This window comes from Aspergillus ochraceoroseus (genome assembly GCF_002846915.1).
Source record: "Aspergillus ochraceoroseus IBT 24754 chromosome Unknown P175scaffold_3, whole genome shotgun sequence".
Lineage (NCBI taxonomy): Eukaryota > Fungi > Ascomycota > Eurotiomycetes > Eurotiales > Aspergillaceae > Aspergillus > Aspergillus ochraceoroseus.
In genome coordinates, this window is record NW_024468478.1 from 815,017 (window position 1) to 839,717 (window position 24,701).

General features: G+C 35.3%; 7 protein-coding genes and 1 non-coding gene across 8 annotated transcripts; 2 read left to right on the forward strand and 6 right to left on the reverse strand.

Moving 5' to 3' along the window:
• Window positions 1–12,901: 12,901 nt before the first annotated feature.
• P175DRAFT_0500419 (uncharacterized protein) lies at window positions 12,902–13,101 on the reverse strand. Its single transcript, XM_040896952.1, has one exon. The coding sequence runs from the start codon at window positions 13,090–13,092 to the stop codon at window positions 12,922–12,924; it is 171 nt and encodes a 56-aa protein (XP_040752917.1). The 5' UTR covers window positions 13,093–13,101; the 3' UTR covers window positions 12,902–12,921.
• Window positions 13,102–13,344: 243 nt separating this feature from the next.
• Window positions 13,345–13,976, reverse strand: P175DRAFT_0531040 (uncharacterized protein; the record flags this gene model as incomplete). The annotated part of the gene is made up of 2 exons (XM_040899836.1): window positions 13,345–13,594; window positions 13,666–13,976. 2 exons carry the CDS (start codon window positions 13,974–13,976, stop codon window positions 13,345–13,347), a joined length of 561 nt encoding a protein of 186 aa, XP_040752918.1.
• Window positions 13,977–15,146: 1,170 nt separating this feature from the next.
• P175DRAFT_0189157 (putative C2H2 finger domain protein) lies at window positions 15,147–17,571 on the forward strand. Its single transcript, XM_040892536.1, has 4 exons — window positions 15,147–15,203; window positions 15,262–16,261; window positions 16,340–16,609; window positions 16,661–17,571. The coding sequence occupies exons 2-4, from the start codon at window positions 15,402–15,404 to the stop codon at window positions 17,292–17,294; spliced, it is 1,764 nt and encodes a 587-aa protein (XP_040752919.1). The 5' UTR covers window positions 15,147–15,203; window positions 15,262–15,401; the 3' UTR covers window positions 17,295–17,571.
• Window positions 17,572–18,846: 1,275 nt separating this feature from the next.
• On the reverse strand, window positions 18,847–20,578 carry P175DRAFT_0456235 (putative RNA polymerase II Elongator complex associated protein Kti12). The gene is made up of 3 exons (XM_040894621.1): window positions 20,547–20,578; window positions 20,134–20,478; window positions 18,847–20,056 (listed from the first exon to the last, which is right to left on the reverse strand). Exons 1-3 carry the CDS (start codon window positions 20,550–20,552, stop codon window positions 19,103–19,105), a joined length of 1,305 nt encoding a protein of 434 aa, XP_040752920.1. The 5' UTR covers window positions 20,553–20,578; the 3' UTR covers window positions 18,847–19,102.
• Window positions 20,579–20,817: 239 nt separating this feature from the next.
• efm7 (putative nicotinamide N-methyltransferase Nnt1) lies at window positions 20,818–21,960 on the reverse strand. The gene is made up of 3 exons (XM_040894622.1): window positions 21,694–21,960; window positions 21,067–21,639; window positions 20,818–21,014 (listed from the first exon to the last, which is right to left on the reverse strand). Exons 1-3 carry the CDS (start codon window positions 21,838–21,840, stop codon window positions 20,949–20,951), a joined length of 786 nt encoding a protein of 261 aa, XP_040752921.1. The 5' UTR covers window positions 21,841–21,960; the 3' UTR covers window positions 20,818–20,948.
• Window positions 21,961–22,242: 282 nt separating this feature from the next.
• Window positions 22,243–22,315, reverse strand: P175DRAFT_0t59. Its single transcript has one exon. It is a non-coding gene; the product is annotated as a tRNA-Lys (tRNA).
• A 572-nt stretch (window positions 22,316–22,887) lies between these two features.
• P175DRAFT_0500422 (uncharacterized protein) lies at window positions 22,888–23,194 on the reverse strand. The gene has a single exon (XM_040896953.1). The coding sequence runs from the start codon at window positions 23,179–23,181 to the stop codon at window positions 23,005–23,007; it is 177 nt and encodes a 58-aa protein (XP_040752922.1). The 5' UTR covers window positions 23,182–23,194; the 3' UTR covers window positions 22,888–23,004.
• Window positions 23,195–23,356: 162 nt separating this feature from the next.
• P175DRAFT_0500423 (uncharacterized protein) lies at window positions 23,357–24,387 on the forward strand. Its single transcript, XM_040896954.1, has one exon. The coding sequence runs from the start codon at window positions 23,647–23,649 to the stop codon at window positions 23,980–23,982; it is 336 nt and encodes a 111-aa protein (XP_040752923.1). The 5' UTR covers window positions 23,357–23,646; the 3' UTR covers window positions 23,983–24,387.
• The last annotated feature ends 314 nt before the right edge of the window (window positions 24,388–24,701 follow it).

The window sequence follows — 24,701 nt, forward strand, 5'->3', positions numbered from 1 at the left end:
GTCCTCCCCAGCAGGAGAACGATCAACCCCACTAGTCCCGTGCGAACCCCCAAGAGCTTACTTTGGATTCCTAGGGAGGGTTAGCGAGACAACCAATGATTTTGACCGGTTTAGCAATATAACAACTGATACTTCCCCCCGAACAATATATCCGCCGCATGACTGGCTCTCAGAACAACAAAAAATCCAGCAGTCTATAAGCAAAAAACTTACAGTTGGCCCCTCCAGTCTGAACTCTGAGGATTCCTCCTGGACACCCGAAGCGAAAGAGGCAATGACATCTCCGGTGAGGATTTTCGGACAGCCCATAGTGCCTCAACTATCCCATACACTAGGAGACTTTACTTGGACAGAAGATTAAGAATTGAAGTCTCCTCCGGATAACTCTATCTATGGACTGAGACATTGCGTTATCATTTCGACACTCTTATGTCCTAAATCAAATCCCGATGTCGTATTCCGGAATAATTCCTGTCATCACGATGTACTTGGATGTATACCTAGGTAGCCTTGAAGCCTGAGGTGTCTGGTGGGAACCGGATCTAGCAAGCCAATTAAATTGAGTGTATCATGTGATCTAAAGTCACTGTTGAATTGAAGGGGTATCTCGTGATGTACTTAGTAAGCAAAGGGGGGTTATTACCCTATATTAAGGCCTTAGGCAAGCACATAACCCCCCAACAGACACACACAACAATATATCTAATTACCTACTTCCATTGAACTACCTCTAGGATTATTATATATCTAATAATTAAGAGTCTTATATTTGCTTAAAGCATGTAAATCTATACTAATAACCCCTACTAAAACCTACTAATTATTGAAATACCGATGACCCCTACTAAACTTACTAATTAGTAAAATACTGAGCGTAATGTCTCTAACTATTAATAATAAAGATAATACAGTAAGGCTTACCAAGCAGGAAGACTAGCTAATGTGGTAATCCTTATTTAAAGCACGGGCAAGAGATAACTATCTATGGGAGATAATAGAAGATAGTAAGAGTTATTTATAATAACTTACTAGATTAATTAGGGATAGTAGAGAGACTCTACTAGTAAATAGTATTAGGAGTTCTATAATATTATTACAAGACTTTAACTTTGAAGTAGTACTCTATAAAATAGAAATAGATAAGTATAATTATTAGAATATAGAATTTAGGAAACTAAAAGAATAGATTTAATATATTATTTTTTTAAAAGTCTACTACTTCTACTATAAGCTAATAGAAATTCTAGAGAAGTAATATCTTAAACTAAAAGAATATATAGTAATTAACTAGAGATAAATTTAAAATATAGCTTATAATACTTATATAAAAGTAATCTAACCCCTAAAAAGTAATCTAGTTAGTTAGTTAAATAATTAGGAATTTACTATTTAATAGGTAATTAAAGTAAATCTTAAAGTTATAATATTATTACTAGACTAGGTAAAAGACTTCCTAAATATAATATATTATCTAGCTCTATTCTAGATTATATCTTATTAATTAGACTATAAGAAGAAGATACTAGCAGGAATATTATTATTCTATATTATAGTAAATAACTTCTATAATACTATTAATATATTCCTATAGTAATATAGTAAGACTAGTAGAGGGGCTTTTAGACTAATATTTATTACTAAAGATATAATAAATATAACTAGTAATAAAGAAATATTCCTACTATAGGATAAGGGAATAAAATATAAGTATAGATATAATAATATAGGAAGAATAGACTTTAAAAGAAGTACTTTTAAAAACTTATATTAATTATATAATATATATTTTTAAAAGTATAAATAAATATAATATTTTTATTTATTTCTAGAAAAGATACCCAAAGACTTTAAGAAAAAGAGCATAATAAGGAAGCTAGTTAATATATAACTTAAGATAAATAAGGCCCTAGCTAAAAAGGTAGTAAAGAAGTAAGAATAAAATAAATAAGATCTAAAATAACTAGAAAGAAGAAGTAACTAAAGAGTAGGTTAAATAAAAGATAGGAATAAAGATAAAGTTAAAGCTTTATTTAATACTTAATTTAAAATTATATTATATTTATTATAGTACTCTATTATTCTTAACTTAAGATTATTAATTTATATATTTAATAATTTATATTAATTTAAGTAATATATAGAATTAATATAAGATAATTATATATAGGCAGGAGACTTAAAAGTACTTATTATAAAATATAGAGATATTAGTATATAGATTATAATTTAAAGAAATAAAGATATAAAATATAATTATATAATTCTTAAGAATATAGCTTATTATAAAAAAATAATATATAATCTAGTATTACTTATATTACTAAACTAAATAAATATTTATTTTAAAAATAATCTTAATTCTAACCTACTCTATACCTCTAAAGGTGCAGTAGCAGCCTATCTTAATAAGAAATATAGCTAATTTATAATAGAATATAATAGTAAACTATATAGTATAATAGGCTAGGTAATATTCTAAATTATTACTAGTATTAGAGATACAAAATAATAGTATTTATATCTTAAATATCCAGGACTATAGGTATTAGATTACCTAGTTAAGAATGCTGAGAGGATAAGGATTAGAGGACCTACTATAGTAGAATATAATACTTATAATATAATAAAAATAAAGTAAAGAATTAATTAAAAGGACTATATTACTATAAAAAGACTAGGTCTATAGTTAGTAATTAATTTTTATAACTTTAAAATAAGGATAGATAATTATTAAGCCCTACTATTAATTATAGATAGGTAATTAAATTTTATATAAGACTATTATTTCTTAGATTAATATATAAAGATAATTAAAAATACCCTATTTAACCTATTTATTCTTTTAGAGAGGTAATATAATATTAAATCCTGAGTAATTAAGTTAGATAGTAAGATAAAGAGATAGTTAGAAGACTTTATATAATCTAAAGGAGCAAGACTTAACTACTCTACTCTATATATACTAGCCTAAAATAGAGGTATAGAGTACTTAAGAGGTATAATAAAAGAGAAGGTATATATAATAAGATAGGGAGTAAAATTACTTATATTTTTATAGCCTAAATATATTTATATAGTAATATATCTATATAATTAAATATCTAAATATTAGGTAGGATAGAAAATATTAATTAACTAATTCTATACCTATATTACCTACTAAGATAGAGTAGTAGTAGAATATAAGAAATCCTGAGGAGCTTATCTAAAGATATATAATTATAAAGTATTTATAATAATTAAATTATAAGTAACTATAATAGTAAAGTATAGAAAGAGATTTAACCTAAGAATATTTATAGGATATATAATAAGATATAAATTTACTAATATCTATTAAATATAGAACTTAAGGAAGGAAAGGAAGATTATTTATATAAGAAATATTATATTTAATAAGGAAGAATTTTTCTTAGAAGATAGAGATATATTTATCTAAGTAATAAAAGATAATTTCCTAATAATTAAAATTAATAAATTTAAATAAATAATTAAGAATATTAAAGTTAAAACCTATATTCTAATCTAAGGAGTATTAAATATAGATTACCCTATAATAGGGGATATTCTAGAAGGTAATTTTAACTTACTTGATTATCTAGTTTAAATATTAAGATTAGTACTTAAAGCCATGGATAAAGATAAGAATACTAATATAAATAAGCAAACAGCCTATCTAATACTACCAGGCAGCAGCCTAGAATAGTTAGTAGTAATATTAGCAGGTACTTACTAACATAAGATAGCTAAAACTAAAGAAGAAATCTGTCACGGGGAGCAGGCGGGCAGTAGGTGTAGCTAACAGCAGGGTGTATATTCAGGCTATCTGTGTACAGGTACAACAGGTAGGGATCAGGTTAGGATAAGGACATAGCTTGAAGAGCTATAATAGGATTAGGGGTAATATAGCTTAAATATAGGAGTAGAGATAGATAATTAGAGTAGAATCTAATTAGATAGGTATATAATTATATTATAATAATATCCCCTCTCTTAAGCTAAGCTTTAGTAAAGTATTCTTAAGGTCTAGACTTTCTAGAGTAGTAGTAATAATAAGTAATAATATATTTAGTTATATTCTCTAAATAGCTAGCAGGAACTTTAATAATAGTAAAATATTTAACCTACTTAATAGTATACTTTAAATATAGGTAGCTATTTTAGTTATAATAATTCTAGCAGGAGTTAATTACTTTCTTAATCTCTTATTTCTTAATACTATTAACTTTAATATATAGGGATTTAGTTTTCTCTTATTTAGATAATAGATCTTTAGTAATTAAGTATAATAATTTAATATAAAATACTAGATATATTTTTATATTTTTAGATAAATCTAATTTATAAGTATAAGAGTTAATAATCTTTTTAATAAGAAAAAAATCTAGATTTTTTTAATTTAATTTCTTTTAAAGATATAAGATTATAATATTCTTAATATTTAATTAGATTAATTAGTCCTTAATATAATATTTAATAGAGTAATATTTCTAGTTAATATAGTATTTATAGCAGGCTTAAGTAATAATTATAGTAATATAGTAATATTCTTATATTTATTTTATAATTAAAATAAATTAGTAGGTATTATAAATTTATAAATAATAATTAGGTAGGATAGGCTTAAATCTTATATAAAGATTAAAATTATATAGAGTAAAGAATAAAAAGTATCTAGTAATCTTAAAACTAGTATTATTAATAATAAATTTTACTATAAGTAGCTATTTAGCCTAATTATCTTATAAGTAATTAATATAAACTTATAAATATTATTTTAAAATAATATTTATATATTTAATTTACTTATTAATCTTAGAATAATAAATAATAAATAGGAATAATCTTATTTTTAAGATATAATTTAAGTATATCTAGAATATTAATATAAATTAAGATCTTTAATTAAATATAATAGATTTAGAAAATCTATAAAATCTCTAAATATAATCTTAGAATAAGTAGGCAGCTCCCTTAATATTATAGATACTATTATAAGAAATATAATATTAAAACTTTATTAACTAGTTAATTATTATTATAATAATATTAAAGCCTAAACTTTAGAGTAAATATATAATAAAATTAATAAATATATCTTTTTAAAAATCTTTAAATATAAGTAAGAAATAAAGTATATCTTAATACTTATTTTAATAAGATATAGATTATTTATAAGTATAATAATTATAAATTTATTATTTTATAAATTATAATATTTTAGGCTAGTAATATAATTATAATAATAATTTATAAATCTTTAATCTATTTTAATAATTAATAACTATATTTTTATAATATTTATATATTAGTTCTATTTTTAATTCTTTTATATTAGGAATATATAGTTAATTATAATAAAATAAAAATCTAAAATAGTAAGTATACTTAAATAATATAATTAATAAATAGTAATTATAGCCCTTTTCCAGGCTTTTTAAAATATTATTAGAGGCTAGATCTTATTTATAATCTCTATCTAGGCATTCTTTTAACTATTTAAGGAACTAGATAGTCTCTTCTTCTTTAAGCTTAAGTAGCTAGAAGTATACTAACTTTTTTCTAGTAGTAGCTTAGAGCTAGATTAATTATAATATTTACTAGCTCTATAATTCCTCTAAGTATTTAAGTAGGAAATTTACTAAATTTTCTTTTTTTAATATTATTTAACTCTAATATAGTAAGTATTTATTCTCCTTCTTAAGAAGATCTTATAATCTTCTAGTTAAATTATCTAATTTTATTCTATACTTATCTAGATAATAATTAATTATAAAATTAAAATAGAATAAGAATTTAGATTATTAAGTTTATTATTAATTTAATATTTTAATTATTATAAAATATTCTAAATTTCTATAATTAATTATAATCTTAATTAGATACTAATATCTTTTTAATTCTAGGATTTATTCTTTTAAATAATAAATAATTACTAGTAACTCCTTATTATATATCTTATAATTATACTTAATTAAAGTTATTTTCTTTAAGTAAAATTTTACTAGATATAGAATTTTATTATTATTATATTATAATAATACTCTAGTAAATATAAAATTTAAGGTATTAATTTTTAAAATAGCTAGTTAATTCTAATTAAAGAACCTTAATATTAATTCCTTAATAAATTCTACTTTTAGTATTTTAAAAGTAGTCTAGTAAGTTAGAATCTATAAGAATAGGATTTCTTTCTTCTCTAAGATAATAATAGGTATAAAGATCTATAAGAATCCTTTAATAAAATATTAGTAAAATCTAGTAAATTTTATAAAATTCTTAATATTAGTAACTATTTTAGATAGCTTCTAATTTACTATTATCTTAATCTTCTTAGAATCTATATAAGTATTTTCTCTTCTAATAATAATATTTAAAAACTTAATTTCTAGCTAGTAAAATTTATATTTAAATATCTTTATATATAAATTATTATTTCTTAAAATTTATAATATTTACTTTAAATATTTAGTATATTTTTTTCTTATATAATTATAAATTAGAATATTATCTAGGAATATATTATAGAATATATTTATATATTATTATAAGATATTATTTATAAAATATTAGAAAATAACTAGAGTACTAATTAGGCTAAATAGTATAATTAAGAACTTATATAGCCTAAAATAGGTTTAAAAAGTAATTAGATACTCTAATCTTTTCTTAATATAAATATTATTAAAGGTAGCTATTAAGTTAATTTTAAAGAAATATTATATTTCTTATAGGTTATTTAGGGTTTTTTTAATTAGGGGTAATAAGTAATAATCCTTAACTAATATAGTATTTAGTCCTTAGTAATCTATATATAAGTAGAGGCTACTTCTAGGTTTATTAATAAATAAAATAAAAAAAATAACTAGAAATAAGCTAGAATATATAAAATCTTTTTTTAAATTCTTTTCTAGCTATTTTTTTAAAGTAATTAATTATATTTATAATATTAAGTATAATTTATTAAATAAGGGCTATTTTTCTTCTTAAATCTTAATATTATAATTATATAATTAGTATAGTAGTAGCTTCTCTACTTCTTAAGGATTAAATATATTTTAGAAATCTTATAATTCTAGAGAAAGTATAAATAGTAATTTAAAACTAGTATTTCTATACTTTAGTTCTTTATTAACTTTATTTAATAAGGTCTAGTATAGTTTCTATACTAGATAGTAGGTATATATAGCTAGTATTCTTAAGGATATTTAGTATATTTTTATAAATATAAGGAGTTTTAATTTTAGTAGTTTTTTTTATTAATTTAGTTATTTAGGTTAATTCTTCTAGAGAATATCTATTAGGATCCTTATTCTTATAGGTTTAAGAGGTATATTATAATATTTATAGTAATATTAGCTATTAAATATAGTTATTTAGTTAGAGAAACATATTTTTAGGTTATATATAGTAAGCTAGGCCAGTCCTAAAATAATTAGGTAGTAGGAGAGATAAGTAATATAGAAAATAAATTTCTAGTTATAATAATTATTTAATAATAGATTAGTCTTTATATAATAAGTTACTATACCTTTTTCTACTTTCTTACTATAGAAGCTAGATAGGAATATTAGATAAGAAAGTAAAATAGTCTTTAATCTATATATTTTTATCTATTAATAATTTATAAAGCTAATTTCTTTAGCTCTAGAATTAATTATAGTATAAGTTAATATTTTTAGGTTTTCTTAATATAGTTATATCTACTATACTATTAGATTAACACGTATATAATAGGGGTTAAAAAAGTTAATTAATTTAGTAATAATATAGGACAGGTAGAATAATATATCTAGTAGTAAGAGCTTCTATATATATTCTAGTATTAGATAATAACTATAGCTAGATAGACTTTATTTTCTAAGTTAGGTAGGATATTAGAGAAATATAATTAGTTAGGTTTCTCTAAAGTAATAAGGTAGTTATTCTAAGCTATAATATAAGGAGCGGGTAATATTATAATAAAGATTAGGCTAGAATAGTATATTAATATATTTATTTACTTTTAGATTTATATAAAATATTAATTAGATAAGAAGTAATTCTTTATATAATATATTTTATCTCTATAGTAGAAATATTTCTTATACTTATATTATCCTCCCCTAGGAAAGTATAGTACATGGTAGGTATAGAATAGGTTTATAGTATCTAAATCTCTTCTAGGCATGGGGAGTGTAACTAGGTAACTAGGTAGGATAGAACTAGGAAGATTCCTTAATACTACTAGATTAAGGTAGTAGGAACTAGATATCAGGTAAGAATAAGATATTTATAGCTAGTATTAATAGTAGTAATTTTCTAGTAACTAGAAATAGTTAGTATATTCTTAAAAGTCTTAAAATAAGGTAGGATTATAAAGTAATATATTTTAGAATTTAATTAAAATATTTTAAGTTAAGAGAGGTATTAAAGAGTTATTAAATATTTCTTCTTTTAAAGTAAAATAATAAAACTTTATAAAGTAAGTACTAAAGTTTAAGTTCCTTTATTTCTAACTATAGAGGTAGTTCTAAATATTTTAAACTTAATTAGAATCTCTAAATACTATTTCTAGATAGTTAAGTAGGTTAAGATAGTTTAGGAACTAGAGAATATTAAATCTTATTTTAAGTAGGATTAGTTTATAAGCCTTTCTAGTTAGATATTCTACTATATAGATTAATCAGGCTTTAATAGCTAGAAAATAGTCTAGATTAATATCTATTTTACTATAAATCTATTATATAAAGTAGTAGAGATTAGAATAAGTATTATTAAACTTTTATAAATTAGGGAGTTTCTTACTAAGATAAATACTAGGGAGAGAGCTAGTAAAAATAGATATAAATACTTTTATTATATTAGTTATTACAGCTTTAGTAAGGGAAGTATATTTAGTAAGGGTAGGAGTAATAGTAGGAGTAAATATAATAAAGATAGTAGTAATTTATAGTATAGTAAATATATACTTAGATTTAATTAACTTTTATTAAATTATTTCTAGTTCTTTCTTCTAGTATAGTACTACTCCCTCCTTCTTAACTAGCTTTAGGCTAGCTTTATTAATTTAGTTTTAGAGGGCATGAATCTCCTTCTTTAGGGAATTAGTATATTTATTATAAGACTTAAGATAAATAATCTAGATAGTAGAGTTATTAATAATATAGCTTATAAACTCCTTAACTAAGTCTATAATTAGGGGTGGTTCAGGTTATTTTAATATACTAGTAGTAGTTATACCTGGAGTAGGAGCTATATAATATTATGGGGAGTAGATAGGTAGTAGGTATAGTTAATAGCAGGGTATATATTCAGGCTATCTATGTATAGGTATAATAGGTAGAGGTCAGGTTAGAATAAGGATATAGCTTGAAGAGCTATAACAGGATCAGGAGCAACATGGCTTAAATACAGGAGTAGAGGCAGATAGTTAGGGCAGAATCTAACCAGATAGGTACACGGCTACGCCGTGACAAAATCAAGCTAAATAGAAGCTACTAAATTATATAGAAATTAGTATTCATGGCAGGGAGGTTAATATAACTAACCTAATAAGATAGAATACTAGCTTCCAAGGTAGAAATATAAAGATAGAATAGGCAACTAGAGAGTCTAATTAAGACCTACTTAGATTAGTTATTAACCCTTCTAAAGATACACCACCAAGTCAAAAATTACTTACTATCTAAAGAATTTATGAAGGTAGAGCAGGACTACCTAGCTAGCCATAAAATAATAAAAATATAGGTAGAGATAGATAAACCTAAATATATAAAAGTACTAGAATATAAATAGGTATATATATATAAAAGTAATTAAGGTAGTAACCTAACTAAATATAAAGCATGCCTAGTAGTAAGAGGAGATTAATAAGAGAATTTAATAAAGGACTTATATACTATAACTCTAGTAGTAAGATCTTTCTAAACCTTCCTAGTAATAGTAGCCTAATTTAATCTAGAATTAAAGTAATATAATATTATAAATATATTTATTAATATAGATAATAATAAAAAAATATATATAGAAATACCTCTAGAATATTAAAAATTAGGTAAAATATTAAAGCTAAAGAAAGTACTATATAGATTTAAATAGTCCTCTTATTTATAATAGATAACTTTTTAAAAGATTCTAAAGTTACTAAGATATAAATTTATCTTATATAAACTATATTATATTATTAGAGGTAGGATCTTAATATTCTTTTATATAGATAATATTATATTTACCTATTACTAAAAATTATTAGTATAAATATAAGCTACTACATAAGAGCTTTAGGACTAGTTTAAGATAATAGGAGGAAATAACCTATAATAGTTTCTAGGAATAGAGATTACCTAGGATAAAGAGAATAAACTTATCTAGTTAGATTAGTTAGTATATATTAATAAGATTACTAACCTAGTAGATAGAAAGGAAGATCTAGATACTACTCCTATATTAGAAAAAATAGTACCTTAGAAAGATTAAGATAGAGTATTTTACTTATATACCTAATAATATTAATAAAAGATAGGATCTATAATATATATAATAGTCATAATATGACTAGATATTATATTTATAGTATTCTAGCTATTCTAGTATCTTATAAACCCTAGTAAAGAATACCATACTAAAGTAGATTAATACTTATAATATTTAAAAAGAATAAATAAACTTACCTTATAACTTAAAGATTTAGATAATTACCTATTATATAGTAATGCCTTATTTATAGATAATTAGGACTAGAGAAGCTTGCAGGAGTATATTATAAAGCTATTTAGAGGTATAATAGAGTAGAAAGCTAGCAAGTAGGTAACTATAATAATCTTTATAATTAAAGTAGAATTATTAGTATTATTATATATAATAAAGGAAGAAATCTTTACTAAATATTTACTAGATAAAATCTAGGTAGAGTTAGAGAATCTAACTATTAATATTTAATATAATAACATGCAAACTATCTAACTAGTAAATAAGGAAATTAACTACCTAAATATAAGGCTATATTATATAGATATTTATAATTACTAGATTAGATAGGAAGTCTAGAAAGGAAGGATAAAAGTATTATATTATCCTATTATTAAGATAATTATAGATAGGTTAACTAAGGTACTACCCTACTAAAGCTTTAAGATATTTATAAAAGATTTGGGGATAATAAAGAGACTAAAGTTAATAGATAACTTATTACTAGATATAGTTTAAACCTATCTAGGATAAGGATGGTGTCTTAAATTATATAGTTATAGGTTTAAACTAGATGAAATCCTTTGAACCTAAGGGGGTGTGTTAAATTAAAGGGGTATCTTATGATATACTTAGTAAGTAAAGGGGGGTTATTACCCTATATTAAGGCCTTAGGCAAGCACACAACCCCCCAACAGACACACACAACAATATATCCGATCACCTGCTTCCATTGAGCTACCCCTAGGATCATCATATATCTGACAGTCACTGACAGAATTTTGTCTCCCACAAATCCTTTTCTCCTTTTTCCTTTCACACACCTGGACACGACGACAACTTGAACTGCTGCGACCATTGATGATGTTTATATTGTGGATAAGTGGCATTGTTCAATTGATCGCTATCGCTGCGATATTATAATATATTCACGTCGAGGCACAAGCTGTCGGGTTAATATTATCGACTCCTTGTTCACCTTGCCTGATCTCCTCGACACTAACCACAATTTTTAAGGTGAGCCAATTTTTTTCATTTTTCCCTCGCGCAATGGCCCATCTTTATGATGATCACCATATTCATAAGCATAGTTCACCTGAAATCTTCGGATTGCTGAACGACAACCATATACCATCTTTCACCTTTATCTGATACTTGACTCTCATTTCTCATTGTCACTCGTACTGTTTTTGTTCTTTCACTGACAATCAAACATCAATAGGGTTTACCTAGCAAGATAGAAAACAGAAATGAAATACAGTACACTTTAGTTCCAAGCTCTGCCGCGGATACCAGTAAATCGAACTGCTAATTCGACACCTGGATAGTATGTAAGGGGACGTAGGACAATACGGCGCGGAGATCGCCTAGGGAAACCTTGGAATAACTAATTGGTACCGTATTTTGATGAGCGTTACGTGACGGGGATATTTTGGTGGGATGATGAAGGTTGTGATATGGGGACTGAACTCCCTGGCTGCTTCTTCCTGTTTGGGATATCACGTGGCATTTCTGCATATACCAAGTCTATGTAAGGAGTCGTATAATTCCGTGATAATCGACTTGCATTATCATACCCTTGGTTCGAGTGCATGGCATCATGTTATTTTGGACTACATCTGTAGGTGCCATCAGGAAGGCGTGGTAGCGTTACTCCGTATGGGACTTTCCATGCTCAATCTAATTAGTTAAATGTGCGTATATTACTGATCAGATCGATTCCGAGCGGGACGGTCAAGGATAAGACGGCCAAGGATCTTTCCGGTGATATATGTAGGGCTTAAGTGACGAAGTACAGTGGCCCACATTGGTTTGATTAAAATTAAAAACAGAAGAACCTTTCTCTCGGGCCCTCTTTCTCTTGATCACACTACTAGTACTCCGTATACTCCGTACTCTGTACACTGGATAGTAGTACATACTACCTAGCTTGTACAGGACTAGTTTCGCTTTTGGAACTTGGGATATACTGTACATAGTAAGTACTCCGTACCTTATGATATGCCTATGTGGAAGTCCATTTTCCTGCACCCGCCAACGCACAACACATTCCCTTAAATTAGAAGGGAGATTCTGGGATTTTAAGTGGGATCTTCGCTGGTCAAATCCCGAGTTAATCATCACTGACCCCTTTTTTTTTTTTCTTTTCTGAACTGCCCCTTTTCTTGCGCGTTTTCATTCTCCTGGTCATGACTTGACTCCTATTAATTTTATCTATTTTTATTTTTATCACTCACAGGAAACAAAATGGGATCATCTCTTGTAAGCCTCGGTTGGGACGTATGATGGGACAATAATAAGCGCAAAAAGTTTAATAATAAACTTGGTGGAGAGAAAATTATTCACACAACCCCCACTTGTCTTGCGCTCTCCTACACCTGTCTCGGGCCCGAAGAATGTGTTTTCCAAACTGCAGAGATTCATCGCATGCTACCCCTCCATTTTCATTCTTCAAACAAGGTCCCAGCTGGCGACATGATGAGCTAGTTTTTCTTTGTGAGCAAAGAAAGCGGGGTCATCCCACCCCCCTCTGACCTGACACGGTGACACTGACATGAATCTGGCTGCAGGAAAGCAAACAGTATGACCCCTGTCGAGCGTCTCCCCCGAAACAAAAACCGGATTGACGTGGATGTTATTGCAGCCAAACAAAAAGGGCGCAAGAGTGGGCGACTATCACACGGAAAGCGGGGCTGTTGAGGGAAAGGATGATGATTGATCGTTGGAACCCGTCAAACAGCATTTACTGGCTCTGGGTAGATCCGGACGGCGTTCCATAGTTCCATTCATGATAAGCCCTGTCAGCGACCAGCCAGGCTGAGACGAGGAGGAAAATCGCTGAGGTCCAATCATCTCAGTGATCCGGATGCAGACTTGCATCATCCTGTCCGCGACGTCTTGGCCAGGGACGCAAGTCGTTTCCCTCCTCAACCCAATCAAGCAGGATTTCTGCTTCACCGCTACTTTTCCCAGCCAAAATCCGGGTCGTCCCGTTACCTGTGAACCAGTGAGACGGTCCCCCGTGGCCACGTCAAGTCCCAAAGGATTCGCATCGCCAGAGATTTATTGGTAGATGCGGTCCGAATAACACCACCTAGCAATGCAGCGTCTCTATTCCATATCACCACCATGTCTCGCAGTGTCAAATCACCGTGCGCAAAGCTGACAGTGAGGCAACCGGCTGCTGCAGAATGCGAGTCCGGCACGCGCTTGGACTCTTGGTCTTCCCACCCTGTTGCCCCTCCCCATGTCGCAAGATTGAGATCGAGTGCTCTATAAGGATGCTGGATTCCCCCCCCCCTTCCCATGTCTGACTCTTTGAACTTTTCCTTTTTATATCGACGTACCAGACTCAGTACCAGGACTTCCTCTCTATCATCACTGCCAAGGATTCACTAGTCATTTGACTTCTTTGTTCTTTTGTCACTACAGACATTTACCATTACCTCGACCATCTCTACCCCTTTTCTACCCTTGCCCAGATTTGTCACAGTCAAATCTCTTTATCCCACTTCAAAACATTGCTGCCCAAGGACCCATCTGTCTTGATTTTTTTTTTTTTTCCTTCTCTCCCAGCAATCTCACCCGAGGATCTTGGAAAGAAAAAAAGACCCTGGCTAGAATCACCCCGGATTAACCACTGGATTCCAGTCCATATCCTGGATAGGACTTGTTTCTGTTTTCATTTCATTTTGATTTACACCAGGCTTCTCGTCTGAGCACGTATCTTCAGAGAACAGGTAGACCCCTTGATTATTTGTTTCCCCCTCTTTTTTTCTTTTTTTTTTCTTTCCACCATTCATGCGCATCTGGTCATTTCACCTTTTCTGGACAACTTTCAACGACATTGACGACACTCTTATGGACCCGTGGATTAATACTTCTTTTCACTTGCTTGCTGGAGTCTTCCGGTGCCGCACAGCGGTTACCCAGAATTGATAATGATGATATGGCCATGAACAAATTTGTCCACAGCGGCCGCTGTGCGACTGGACACTTTCGAGTGCTGTTTAATGTGGCACACTCGCTTCGATACTACTGGACCTTGACATGGAGTCTTTTATAGTCTTCACTCCAAACCTGGAGCGGAGGATTGAGTCATTAGCCTGGATTAAACCTATCATGGATCAGCTCCGTCCGGAGTGGAAAACACCGTTATTTGTGGATGAAGTTGAAAAATGTCTCCCTGGATCACAGTTCTCGGACCAGTTCTTGCTCTTGTTTCTTGGCTTGGTAGCTAAGTTTCTGCCTGTCGACACTCGAATGGAAATGTGCATCTAATGTTGTTGCACTCCGCTTGCTCCCAGAGATATTTGTAGCCCGAAGGATTTCAGCTCAATGGAAACAGTCCCTCCAGGCCTAGGAATGAATTTCAACATGCGCCTAAGTGTAGCCACCAAACTGAACCACTAGGATCTCATCCCAGTTTTACTCGCTCTCACTACGCCCTATCCAGGTTTCCGGATGACGCCGTCTCCGGATGTATGGACCGAGTCACAACTTTACTGGGTCAGTATTGCGACGACATATCAACGGTTTGTAAATACCTCCCCTGCGATGTAGCTGGAGACTCTTGACTAATGATTGCTTTAGACCTCTGGACCCTCGGACGCATGATTTCATTTCTTTTCTATTCTCGTACATCTTGAAATGTAGATTGACTAACTTGCTTTACTTTTTAGTTACTGCATACTGTTACCTCTCAATCCGGCCTTGCTGGAAAGAAATTCATAATGACCTCCATCAAGACCGAATCAGAGAACATGACTTTGTCCCAATCATCTATGCACAACCTGGACCACCTGTCTCAACCGAGACATTCCCAATTAGTCCCAGGAAACTCTTTGGCCTCAAGAACAGCCCAGGATGATGACCTTTCGAGCCAGGATAATTTCTCCTTGTGTTCCAGCACAGCCCAAACCTGTGATATTTCAAACGAAATGAAGCCATGGGGCTTGAATGATACAGATACCCTGGATAGTGGATCCATCGCATCCACCAAACCTGAATCCCCAGAGGTCCAGATGCTCTCCTTTTCCCTATCTCAACACGCCCTGCTCCACTCTGCCGTGGGTGCCAGCGATATAATGTATTCTGCTGGTTCTCATTTCCATGGACTCCCGGATGTGGAACAAAATGAACTGGATTACTCCAAAGCCCAAGAATTCAACCACTATACATCCCTCTTTGACTTTTCTGCCTTTGAAAATGATGTCCAGAATGGCTCCCAATCATGCACACCCGATGATGGATTATCCATCAGCCATGGCTCTCCCACAGATGATAGTCATCTAGCCACCAGTGAGGCATGGAACTCCCTTGTCTCAGACAGCAGGAATTATCAAAGATCATCCGTGGACCAATTTACCGGAAACGTTTTTCAACCCATTCCCGTTTCTCCCCCCTTGACCGAAGCAAGTAATGATATTTCTGTTACATCGTCTTGCTCTCACTCTGGATACCCCTCATTCATGTCCCATGAGGATGCCATGCTAAAGGATATCACTGCCACGCCTGTTGGACCCCATGGCATCAACCTAGGAGACCCTATCTTCCCCCTTACTCCTCCCCTCAACGAGCAAGATCCGAACAGGTAAGTATCCAAAAGCCGTCCTTTTTTTTTTTTTTTTTTAACTTGATCCTACATTGAACGGGATCTGACTAGCAGCAGGACTATCCGACCCTCTAAGAGTGCGCGCAGGCCAACACTACAAACTTCTCCATTCCAATCGCAGGTCAAGCAGGATCCTGAATTTTTCCCACCCCTCCCAGTGAAGGAGCCGCTCCGTCCAAGATCCAAGGAAGGCGCCGAACTACGAAACCCACGCGACCATCCTTACTATTCCCTGCCTACTCACAACGATGGAAAATACTACTGCCCATATGCCACTGGAGACAAGCCTTGCAACCATCCTCCTACTACTCAGAAGTGTGCCTATCAGTAAGTTAATCTCAGCTGTTGATATTTGACCCGAGACTAACATGAAATCAGTAAATACTTGGATTCCCATCTCAAGCCCTACCGCTGCAAGGTCTCCTCCTGCATGGATGCTCAGCTCCAATTCTCTTCCAATGCCTGCCTTTTCCGTCACGAGCGTGAAGCCCATGGACTCCACGGTCATGGAGACAACCCCCACCTCTGCCTCTTTGACGGATGTGACCGCTCCGTCCCAGGATACGGCTTTCCCCGTAGATGGAATCTGTTTGACCACATGAGGCGTGTTCATGACTACGCCTCGTCTGAGCGACCCAGCTCCCCGGATGCCTCCCCCACTACCAGCCAGGCCAAGAAGAAGGAATCCTCAGGGCGCAAGCGCAGGGTTACCGGTGTCACGGGCGCTCAAACCATGAAGCGCACCCGGTCTACACAGTCTCAGAACAGCACACTGAAGGCCGTCCAACAAAGCTTTACCCAGACTGGCTCAAAACTACAGGCCACTGAACGAAGCTACTTTAGTTGCCGCGCGCGCCTCCTCGAGCAACTTCGAGATATCACCCCTGGAGATGCCGCTCAGCATGATACTGTCAACGCCATTCTCCAGGAGATGATCACCTTTGGAATCATCTACCGCCATGAACAAGCCACCCAGGCCGCTGCCCATATTGCCAATGGTCTCCCTGCGTGAATTTAGTTTTATGTCGAACCATGCTTTTAAACCGAATTTTGTTCTCCAAAGGATTGCCTGAAGGATGCTCTACCTCGTCGCAGGAATTGTCTTGTGATATCAGTGAGCTACGAGAATAATGACTCTCCCGGATTGACTCCAGGGATGATGGATGGACACCTGGTCCACACATTCTCTCCAGCTGCTATGGGATTTCCATGTTTACTTTCCAAGGGACTTAGATTACATTCAGGTCGGCTAGGAACTTGATGTCATGCATTATGTGTCATCCGACACGTGCAATGCTTAGACTACTTGTTCAAGCACGAAAGATTCTCTTGCATGCACATATGCATCTTTCACTGTTGGCAGGCGCCTTGAGCACCCACTGGTGGGAAGCTTATGAAGACAAATAAGCGCCTCTGGCACTTATTTCTTCTCTTTTTTTCACATTATTTATCTCTTTGCGCTCAGTTGCTTGCGCTGGATTTGTATAAAACACTTTTGTATTCTGGAGCTTGGGACGTTCTCTACTTTGTCGCTTTTGGAATGGTCAGGCACTGAACAAGGGCCAGATGAGGGGGAACTCAAAAAAAAAAAAAAAAAAAAAAAAAAAAGGGCAAAAAAAAGGGCAAAAAAAAGGGCAAAAAAAAGGGGGTTTTGTGTATAAGGGTGGGATTTCAGCTTGGCTTCATTTTATTTCTCCACCTCTTTGCTCTGTTTATATTCTTCTTTGTGCAGAGGGGCAGTCGGAGGATTTGTGTCTGCGTTCGTGTGATATTTAAGATCTTGTCAAAAAATTTTTCTTTTTTTTTGTATTTTGTTGTGTTTATTTTTCTTCTTGTTGACTGACTGACTGACTTCTTTGCTGGGCTTTGATTTCAAGCTTTGGATATATTTGGTTTTATTCTCGGGACATTATCATCAATACCATAGTATTTTCGAGCACCTACCGGGCAGTAAAACATGAACATAGCCAGTCAATATGAGCCTACTCTTGTGGATTCCTAATATAACTCGACCTAACTAACTACCGAGTGCGAGGATGGCAATGGCAATGACAACAAACACATACGAGTGCAGGCCATACATATACAGCCTAGAGCATAAGCAGAAAGAACATCTGATAATCTACATACACACTATCACCATCACTAGTTATATGCAGTGTAGGTCCTCCTCCTACTACACCTACTACTGTAGGTAGTAAGTAGGTAGCAGCTAGGTAGCTAGGCTCCAGAGCCGCTGAAACATACATACCTTGGCCCAGCTCCAGGGAACGTGTTAGTTAGTTAGTTAGTTGCTATTTCTCACTTATACCTGACAGAAGAATGCATGTATAGTATAGTAAGTAAGTATAGTAAGTAGTATGTATATGCATGTATGTATGTATGTACATCTATGTTATGTGCCTAGCTAGATGTGCTTGCTCTCTCTTCTCCATACCATACCATAGTAGTCTGTCTGTCTGTCTGTCTGTCTGTCTTTATTTAGCTTGGAGGGTGGGAAAACTACTACTACTAGGACAAGGGCAAGATTTCATGAGTGATTATCGGTATGGTAGTAGGTAGGTACAGTATCTGATTTGAGTCTATTTCAGGTTGGGTGAGAGATATGCTGAGCTCTCTTCTAGACATCCTTGTCTCTCCGTCTCCGTCTCCGTCTCCGTTTGGAGATTATTGATAGAAAAACAGGAAAAAAAGACTGCTTTACCAACACCTCGCTAGACATGCCATGCGTCTCTAAATAAATTGATCTAAATTTCGTCAAGTCATGATTTTACTATACTCTACATGCATCCTTCCAAGTTATTTATATAACAGGAACTACTACCTCTCATCAACCTCGTCTGCGAAATCGGCATTCAAAAACCGGACAAATGCATCTGCGATCTGATCATCCATGAGACCACCCTTACCCGACGCATGAGGACCTGCAACATACGCCCTGTTCAATGCAATCCACTGCCTCCGCAACCTCTGCAGCCGCGGTAGAGCCAGGATCCCACCCGCGGCAGCAAGATCATCCGTTGTGCTTGCGGAGGCAATATGCGCAGGGATGAAAATAGGGATCGAAGCCTCCGGGACAACGATAGTGATGCCTTCTTCGCCGGGCCTTGTGCGAACCTTGGCGCTTTGGCTTTGCGCGAGGGCGGCCTTTGCGGAGGGGTTTGAGAGAGAGAAACTTCGGATCGCTTGGACGATTGCGGAGGTACGTTTTTCTATATTGTATAGAGCTGACGAGGCGGTCGCCGTGGGGAGCACGGTGGCTTGATGCGGCTTGATTCTGGGTCTTTGGAGCGCTGCGGCGCGTGTTCCAGATGGTGCTGCGGTCGTTGTGCTGGCTGCAGATAAAAGATTTGTGGGAGAGGTCAGGGAGAGAGCAGCTGCGAGAGTGGAAATGGAGGATGCGTCGTCTGGTGCCTGGTCGGTCTGAGAAAGAGTGGATGGGTGCGGGAGGCCAGTGAGGGCGGTCCAGATCTCTGCGATAGGGGGTTCGACGTCGGACCAGGGAACCGTGAAGAGGGGTTTGTCCCAACGGCTATGGATGTTGGGTTCTTCGTAGCGGAAGATGAGATTGTTGAGGAGCTCCGGGGGGTATGGGTCTTCGGTGTCTTCTTCTTTTGGTGGTGGGGGTGGGGTGGGGCAAGTTTGAGACTCAGAGACACTTTCCTCTTTGGCCGATTGCTGTGCAGATTCCAGTTCTTGAGAGTGTGGATTTTTGCGACGCAGTCGTGCCTCGTTGTTTGCGACGCACTGATCGATCGGTGTGCCGACATGGACCTTATCAATCTTAGCTTCTCTCTCTCTCTCTCTCTCTGAATATCTGATATGTTGTTTTAAAAAGAAAACAATCTTACCACACAGCATGATGTTCCTAGGGCCTTGGCCTCACACCAAAGCTGGTACCTATATCCCTTAATGTAGTTCATTCCATCGAGAATCACAAAGCTGTCGCGGCCCAGGGCGCGCTTCGCCCGCGTATATGCCACACCACGAGTTTCCTTCTCCGTACGCGCGGTATCGTACACAGTTCGCGGATGCGAGACATCATGCGTCGGCACGATATGAATCTTATACCGGGGTTTCGAAGAGGGGATTGCTCCCGACGCGAAGAGTTCGTTCTGTGTATTTTCGAGTTGGGATGCGAGTTGACGGGCGCGGTAGCTGAGTCCCGAGCAGGGGTATCCGGTGAGAACGATAAGCTATATAACCATAAATGGTGCATTAGCTGGCCTGGTCTGTGGAACGGATTTGATTTAGAGTAGCTTACCGGCATGATGAGTGAGTGCTCCTCGAGGTTGGCCACGGAAAAAAAAAACGTTGGATTCGACTTTCGTCGCGGGGATGGCGGGGCATCTTGACCGCCTTTATATATATACATACATACCATCTATATATATGAGTTCGATTCTTTTTCCAATGTTTCTAGGGTACTTTGATCTCCATATTTCATTGGCTTGCGTATTTATATGGTCAAATTTACAATTGGCTATTTCGTGGGTTGATATGTAATGAATCTAGGTGTACAGGAACATTATCATGATTATCATCTATACATACATAGTACCTTGGTAGAACTTTTCTTTAACGCGAGACACTACAAACTGCAGTATCAACAAATCCCTCTATATATCTAACTGTCATAAATGCAACATATCAGTGGTATCTTCGTCTATTTTAGCTCCTCATCAGCCCATCGAATCTCATACCCAAAAACGGTTCTTCGTAGTTTCTCGTCCTAAGTATGATTAGAACTTCTGCAGGAATTTAAACGCAACTTGCATACGTACCCCAGGATCATTTTCAAACAGAACCTTATCCACTATCTGCTCAAACACCTTTGTCACCTTGAATCCGCTCTGTTCTGCCAGAGGGAAGAACTTTTCCGTCTTTGGTAGCAACCAAGGTTCATATGGTGTAAAAATCACCAATGCAACTGCCTCACGTTCCCGCTTAAGAGCTTGCTGCATTGTCTTAATCAGGTTCCCATGTTCGCGGTGACTATATACCACATCCGCCATAATGAGCACATCAAATCCCTTCGACCTTGAATCCTCAGGTAGATAAGCTAGAAGCGGCTCAACAGAGCTACCCCATAGATACCCGGTGACGTGCAAAGAGGAAGGGGGATCGGTGGGTATCATTGAGGCAGCCGCATCGGCATTCTTCTGCATGTTATCGACGAGATCGAGATCCGGGTAGTCGGTCATCACGGTTGTGCGCGCGCCTTTGATAGCGCTAACGATACTAGGAACTCCCGCTGCGGCACCTATCTCGAGAACATCTTTCCCGGTGATAAGGGTGGAGGCATGCGTTTCAATGTATTCTGAGCTTATGCGACCGGCGTTCCAGAGCATGTTTCCCTCCATAGAGATGTTAACGACGAGTGTATTAGACAGTGTGAGGGGGTTTCCTACATAAAGAGGGTGGCTGCCAACAAGGCGAACACGCACTACTTGCCCTGAGAGCATGCGATGCTCTGCAGAGCTGGGTTCTTTTTCAGGAGGGTAGAACCCCTCGGGGTCGTTGAACATGTCGCCAGTGTCGAGGTCTTCGTCGGCCATACTGACAGATTGAATTGGATTGAACTGGAAGGGGGTAGTAGGTATTAAACAAATGGAATTAGAAACTTTAAGGATAAGATCTCTTCAATTGGAAGACTGTGAATTAGATTTGAATTGCCATGAACTTATGTTATCACTGTAAAAAAAAATAATTAAGAACTGAATTCTATCGCATAGTGGGGGAAAGAAAGGTGGGGTGAACAGTTTCCATTTTAGGACTGGCTCGCGACCACCTGACCAGACGCGCCCGATCTATCAAGAGGCTGCAATGAATAGTTAAAGTAATTTGACCAGGATATCACAAGGCCATCATATAGTTAGCTAGATTTATTTTGATTACTACTATGTTCAATTTTGACAAGAGTCGGGATAGAATATGGAAAAGAAAACGAAAAAAAAGAACGCCCGACGTGAGGGTCGAACTCACAACCTTGAGATTAAAAGTCTCACGCTCTGCCGATTGAGCTAGCCGGGCAGCTCATGAGAAATGTGTGAACTTTTCTTCAATTTAAGCTAATTGGCTGACAGCGCACCAACCAGTTTGACAGATTGATGAAGCATCTATACCAGAGGATAGAAAATACGGTTCATTTTACAAGTATACCACCTGCTGGTGCTTCTTCTCTTCTTCGTCCTCTTTTTAATGGAATAACAAAATCAAATGCTAATCTTTGTTGTGTAATTTCGCCTATAGCCATTACCCAGGCCCAATACACTACAGCCCTAACATGGGATGAAAAGAACCTATAGTTACTGGACAATACTGAGTCAGGATGCAGGGGCATGTAACAAAGTGACATACCAAATGCCTGTCGACAGCAGACACGATGCATATATGTAGTATAGAGAAGCCTTTAGGGTGTTGCAGCCAACCTGAACCCGCAGAGAAGTGTATTTTCGTGAAGAAATGCAATGAGAGTACGGTATTTGACAGCCCTGGAGCTTTCCACGAGGCAGGCTCTAACCGAGTATATTCCTGTGGCTGGGCTTGCTGCAGATAGTAGACTATGATTATCATTATCTGTGTTATATACTATATATACCTGTTTATATATTTTAGATCAATTGTCATTCACTGTCCACCATCAAATCATAGCATAACATACAGGAACATACTAGACAAGTTGCTTTACACAGCGTTAGGAAACCCTGTGCTCCTACACTTCACGATAGAGTATACATTTGACGTTGTGTAGCTCGTGACCTAGAGATAGATCCTATCACAGTATATATACATATATGGATAGACATATAGATACTTGACTCTGGAACGGAAACCTGGAGCCAAAAGTACAACCCGGGGTAACGACCAGTTAATTGAGACAATTCATCTCCCATCATTGAATGATCTTCCTTCCCCCATATCTTCTAGAAGTTGCATGATCTCGACTCCTTGCAGCAGCGTCACCACCCGGAAACAAAAGCTCCTGGTTGCCGAACGTCATACCGCGGTATACCCGGACTACGCCCCACGTGGACCCCATATCGTCGTCAATCCGAATAATTCTTCCTCTTCTTTTTTTTTTCTCTTGTTCCTTCTCTCGTCCGTCCTGTTCTCGCTCCCTTCGTTTCTTCTTGATCGTGTGAAGATTGCTTTTCATCATTCCCTATCTGGGGAGTGGTCTTCCTGCCAATCTGCCTCCTCTCGTGCCCTCTCCATCCCGAGTCCATCCCCCCACCTACGACCGAGTCGCATTCTCCACCTGCCTTGAAGCTCCCTCCTGTCCTTCAATATCACCGTCCCCCCAACGCAGATTTAGACCTCTTAATTTAATCAACCCTTTCATCACCGATAAAATCTCCATCATGGACTCAAGCTCCTCTCTCTCGTCACCCCACCGGGATGCGCAGACATCCAATCTTCAACAGACCCTAACCTCCCCCCCAAATGCGAATCAAACCCAGATATTCCCTGCCCAAGCGACAACTGAGCAACCACAAGAGCCCTCGCAAAATAACGCACAGTCTACCACTACCTTGGTATCATACTCGACACTCGAGAACTACCCACACCAAGTAAACGGTGCCGGTGGCCCGACCGCGACCGCGCCGTTCCTGCGAGACTTCAGTTTAGTTGCAGAGGCAGCGAAACGGGCGCAAATGGCAGTTGTGATGCGAGACTTAGAGGGTGTCACCCTATAGACCCCGATACACTTGTGCGATCTGTTCAGCGGAATTATTACATGCTCCCATTAATGATGTCTTATGTTCTGCTTCTCTTTCCCTTCCTTCCGTTTCTTTTCTCTTACTTTCTGCGAGGGTATGGGAGATATCTGCCCTTGTTAGGGACGAATGAGTGAGTGGGCACGGTTGCATACTGGTGCGCTTTGGATATTAATCTTTTTTCTTTTTTCTTTTTTTTTTCTTTTGCTTCTGCCATATATATATATATATATTTATGGCATTTTCTTTCTTTTTACGATTTGGACCTAACGACGACTGGGAAGGCTGGCGTCTTTGGCAGGGACCCTTATCCTCTTGATACCATTCTTGCTTCTTTTTACTCCGTATTACTTTTTATTGATCTCGGAATAAATTCAATTTCCAGATACTCTCTGCATTTCTCCTCCCCTAGACCCTCTCCCCCCCCCCCCCCCCTTTCTTAAAACAGGAATCACAGCCCCATCCAGGTGCGGAGACAACAGAAAAGCGAGAACAGAACAGAGTTGGAAGCAGCCAGACTCCGGGACCAATAAGAACCCAACAGTCCGAGCACGAACATGCTAGGCAAGGCTAACGCAAACCTGACTGACTCGAACCCAAGCGCTTGCAGCTGGCACTTGGCCAGGAATACACTAGGCGCGACAAGTCCCTGTGCTGTCTTGTCATCAAGGGTTTTTGTTTTTTTCATCCACAGCCTT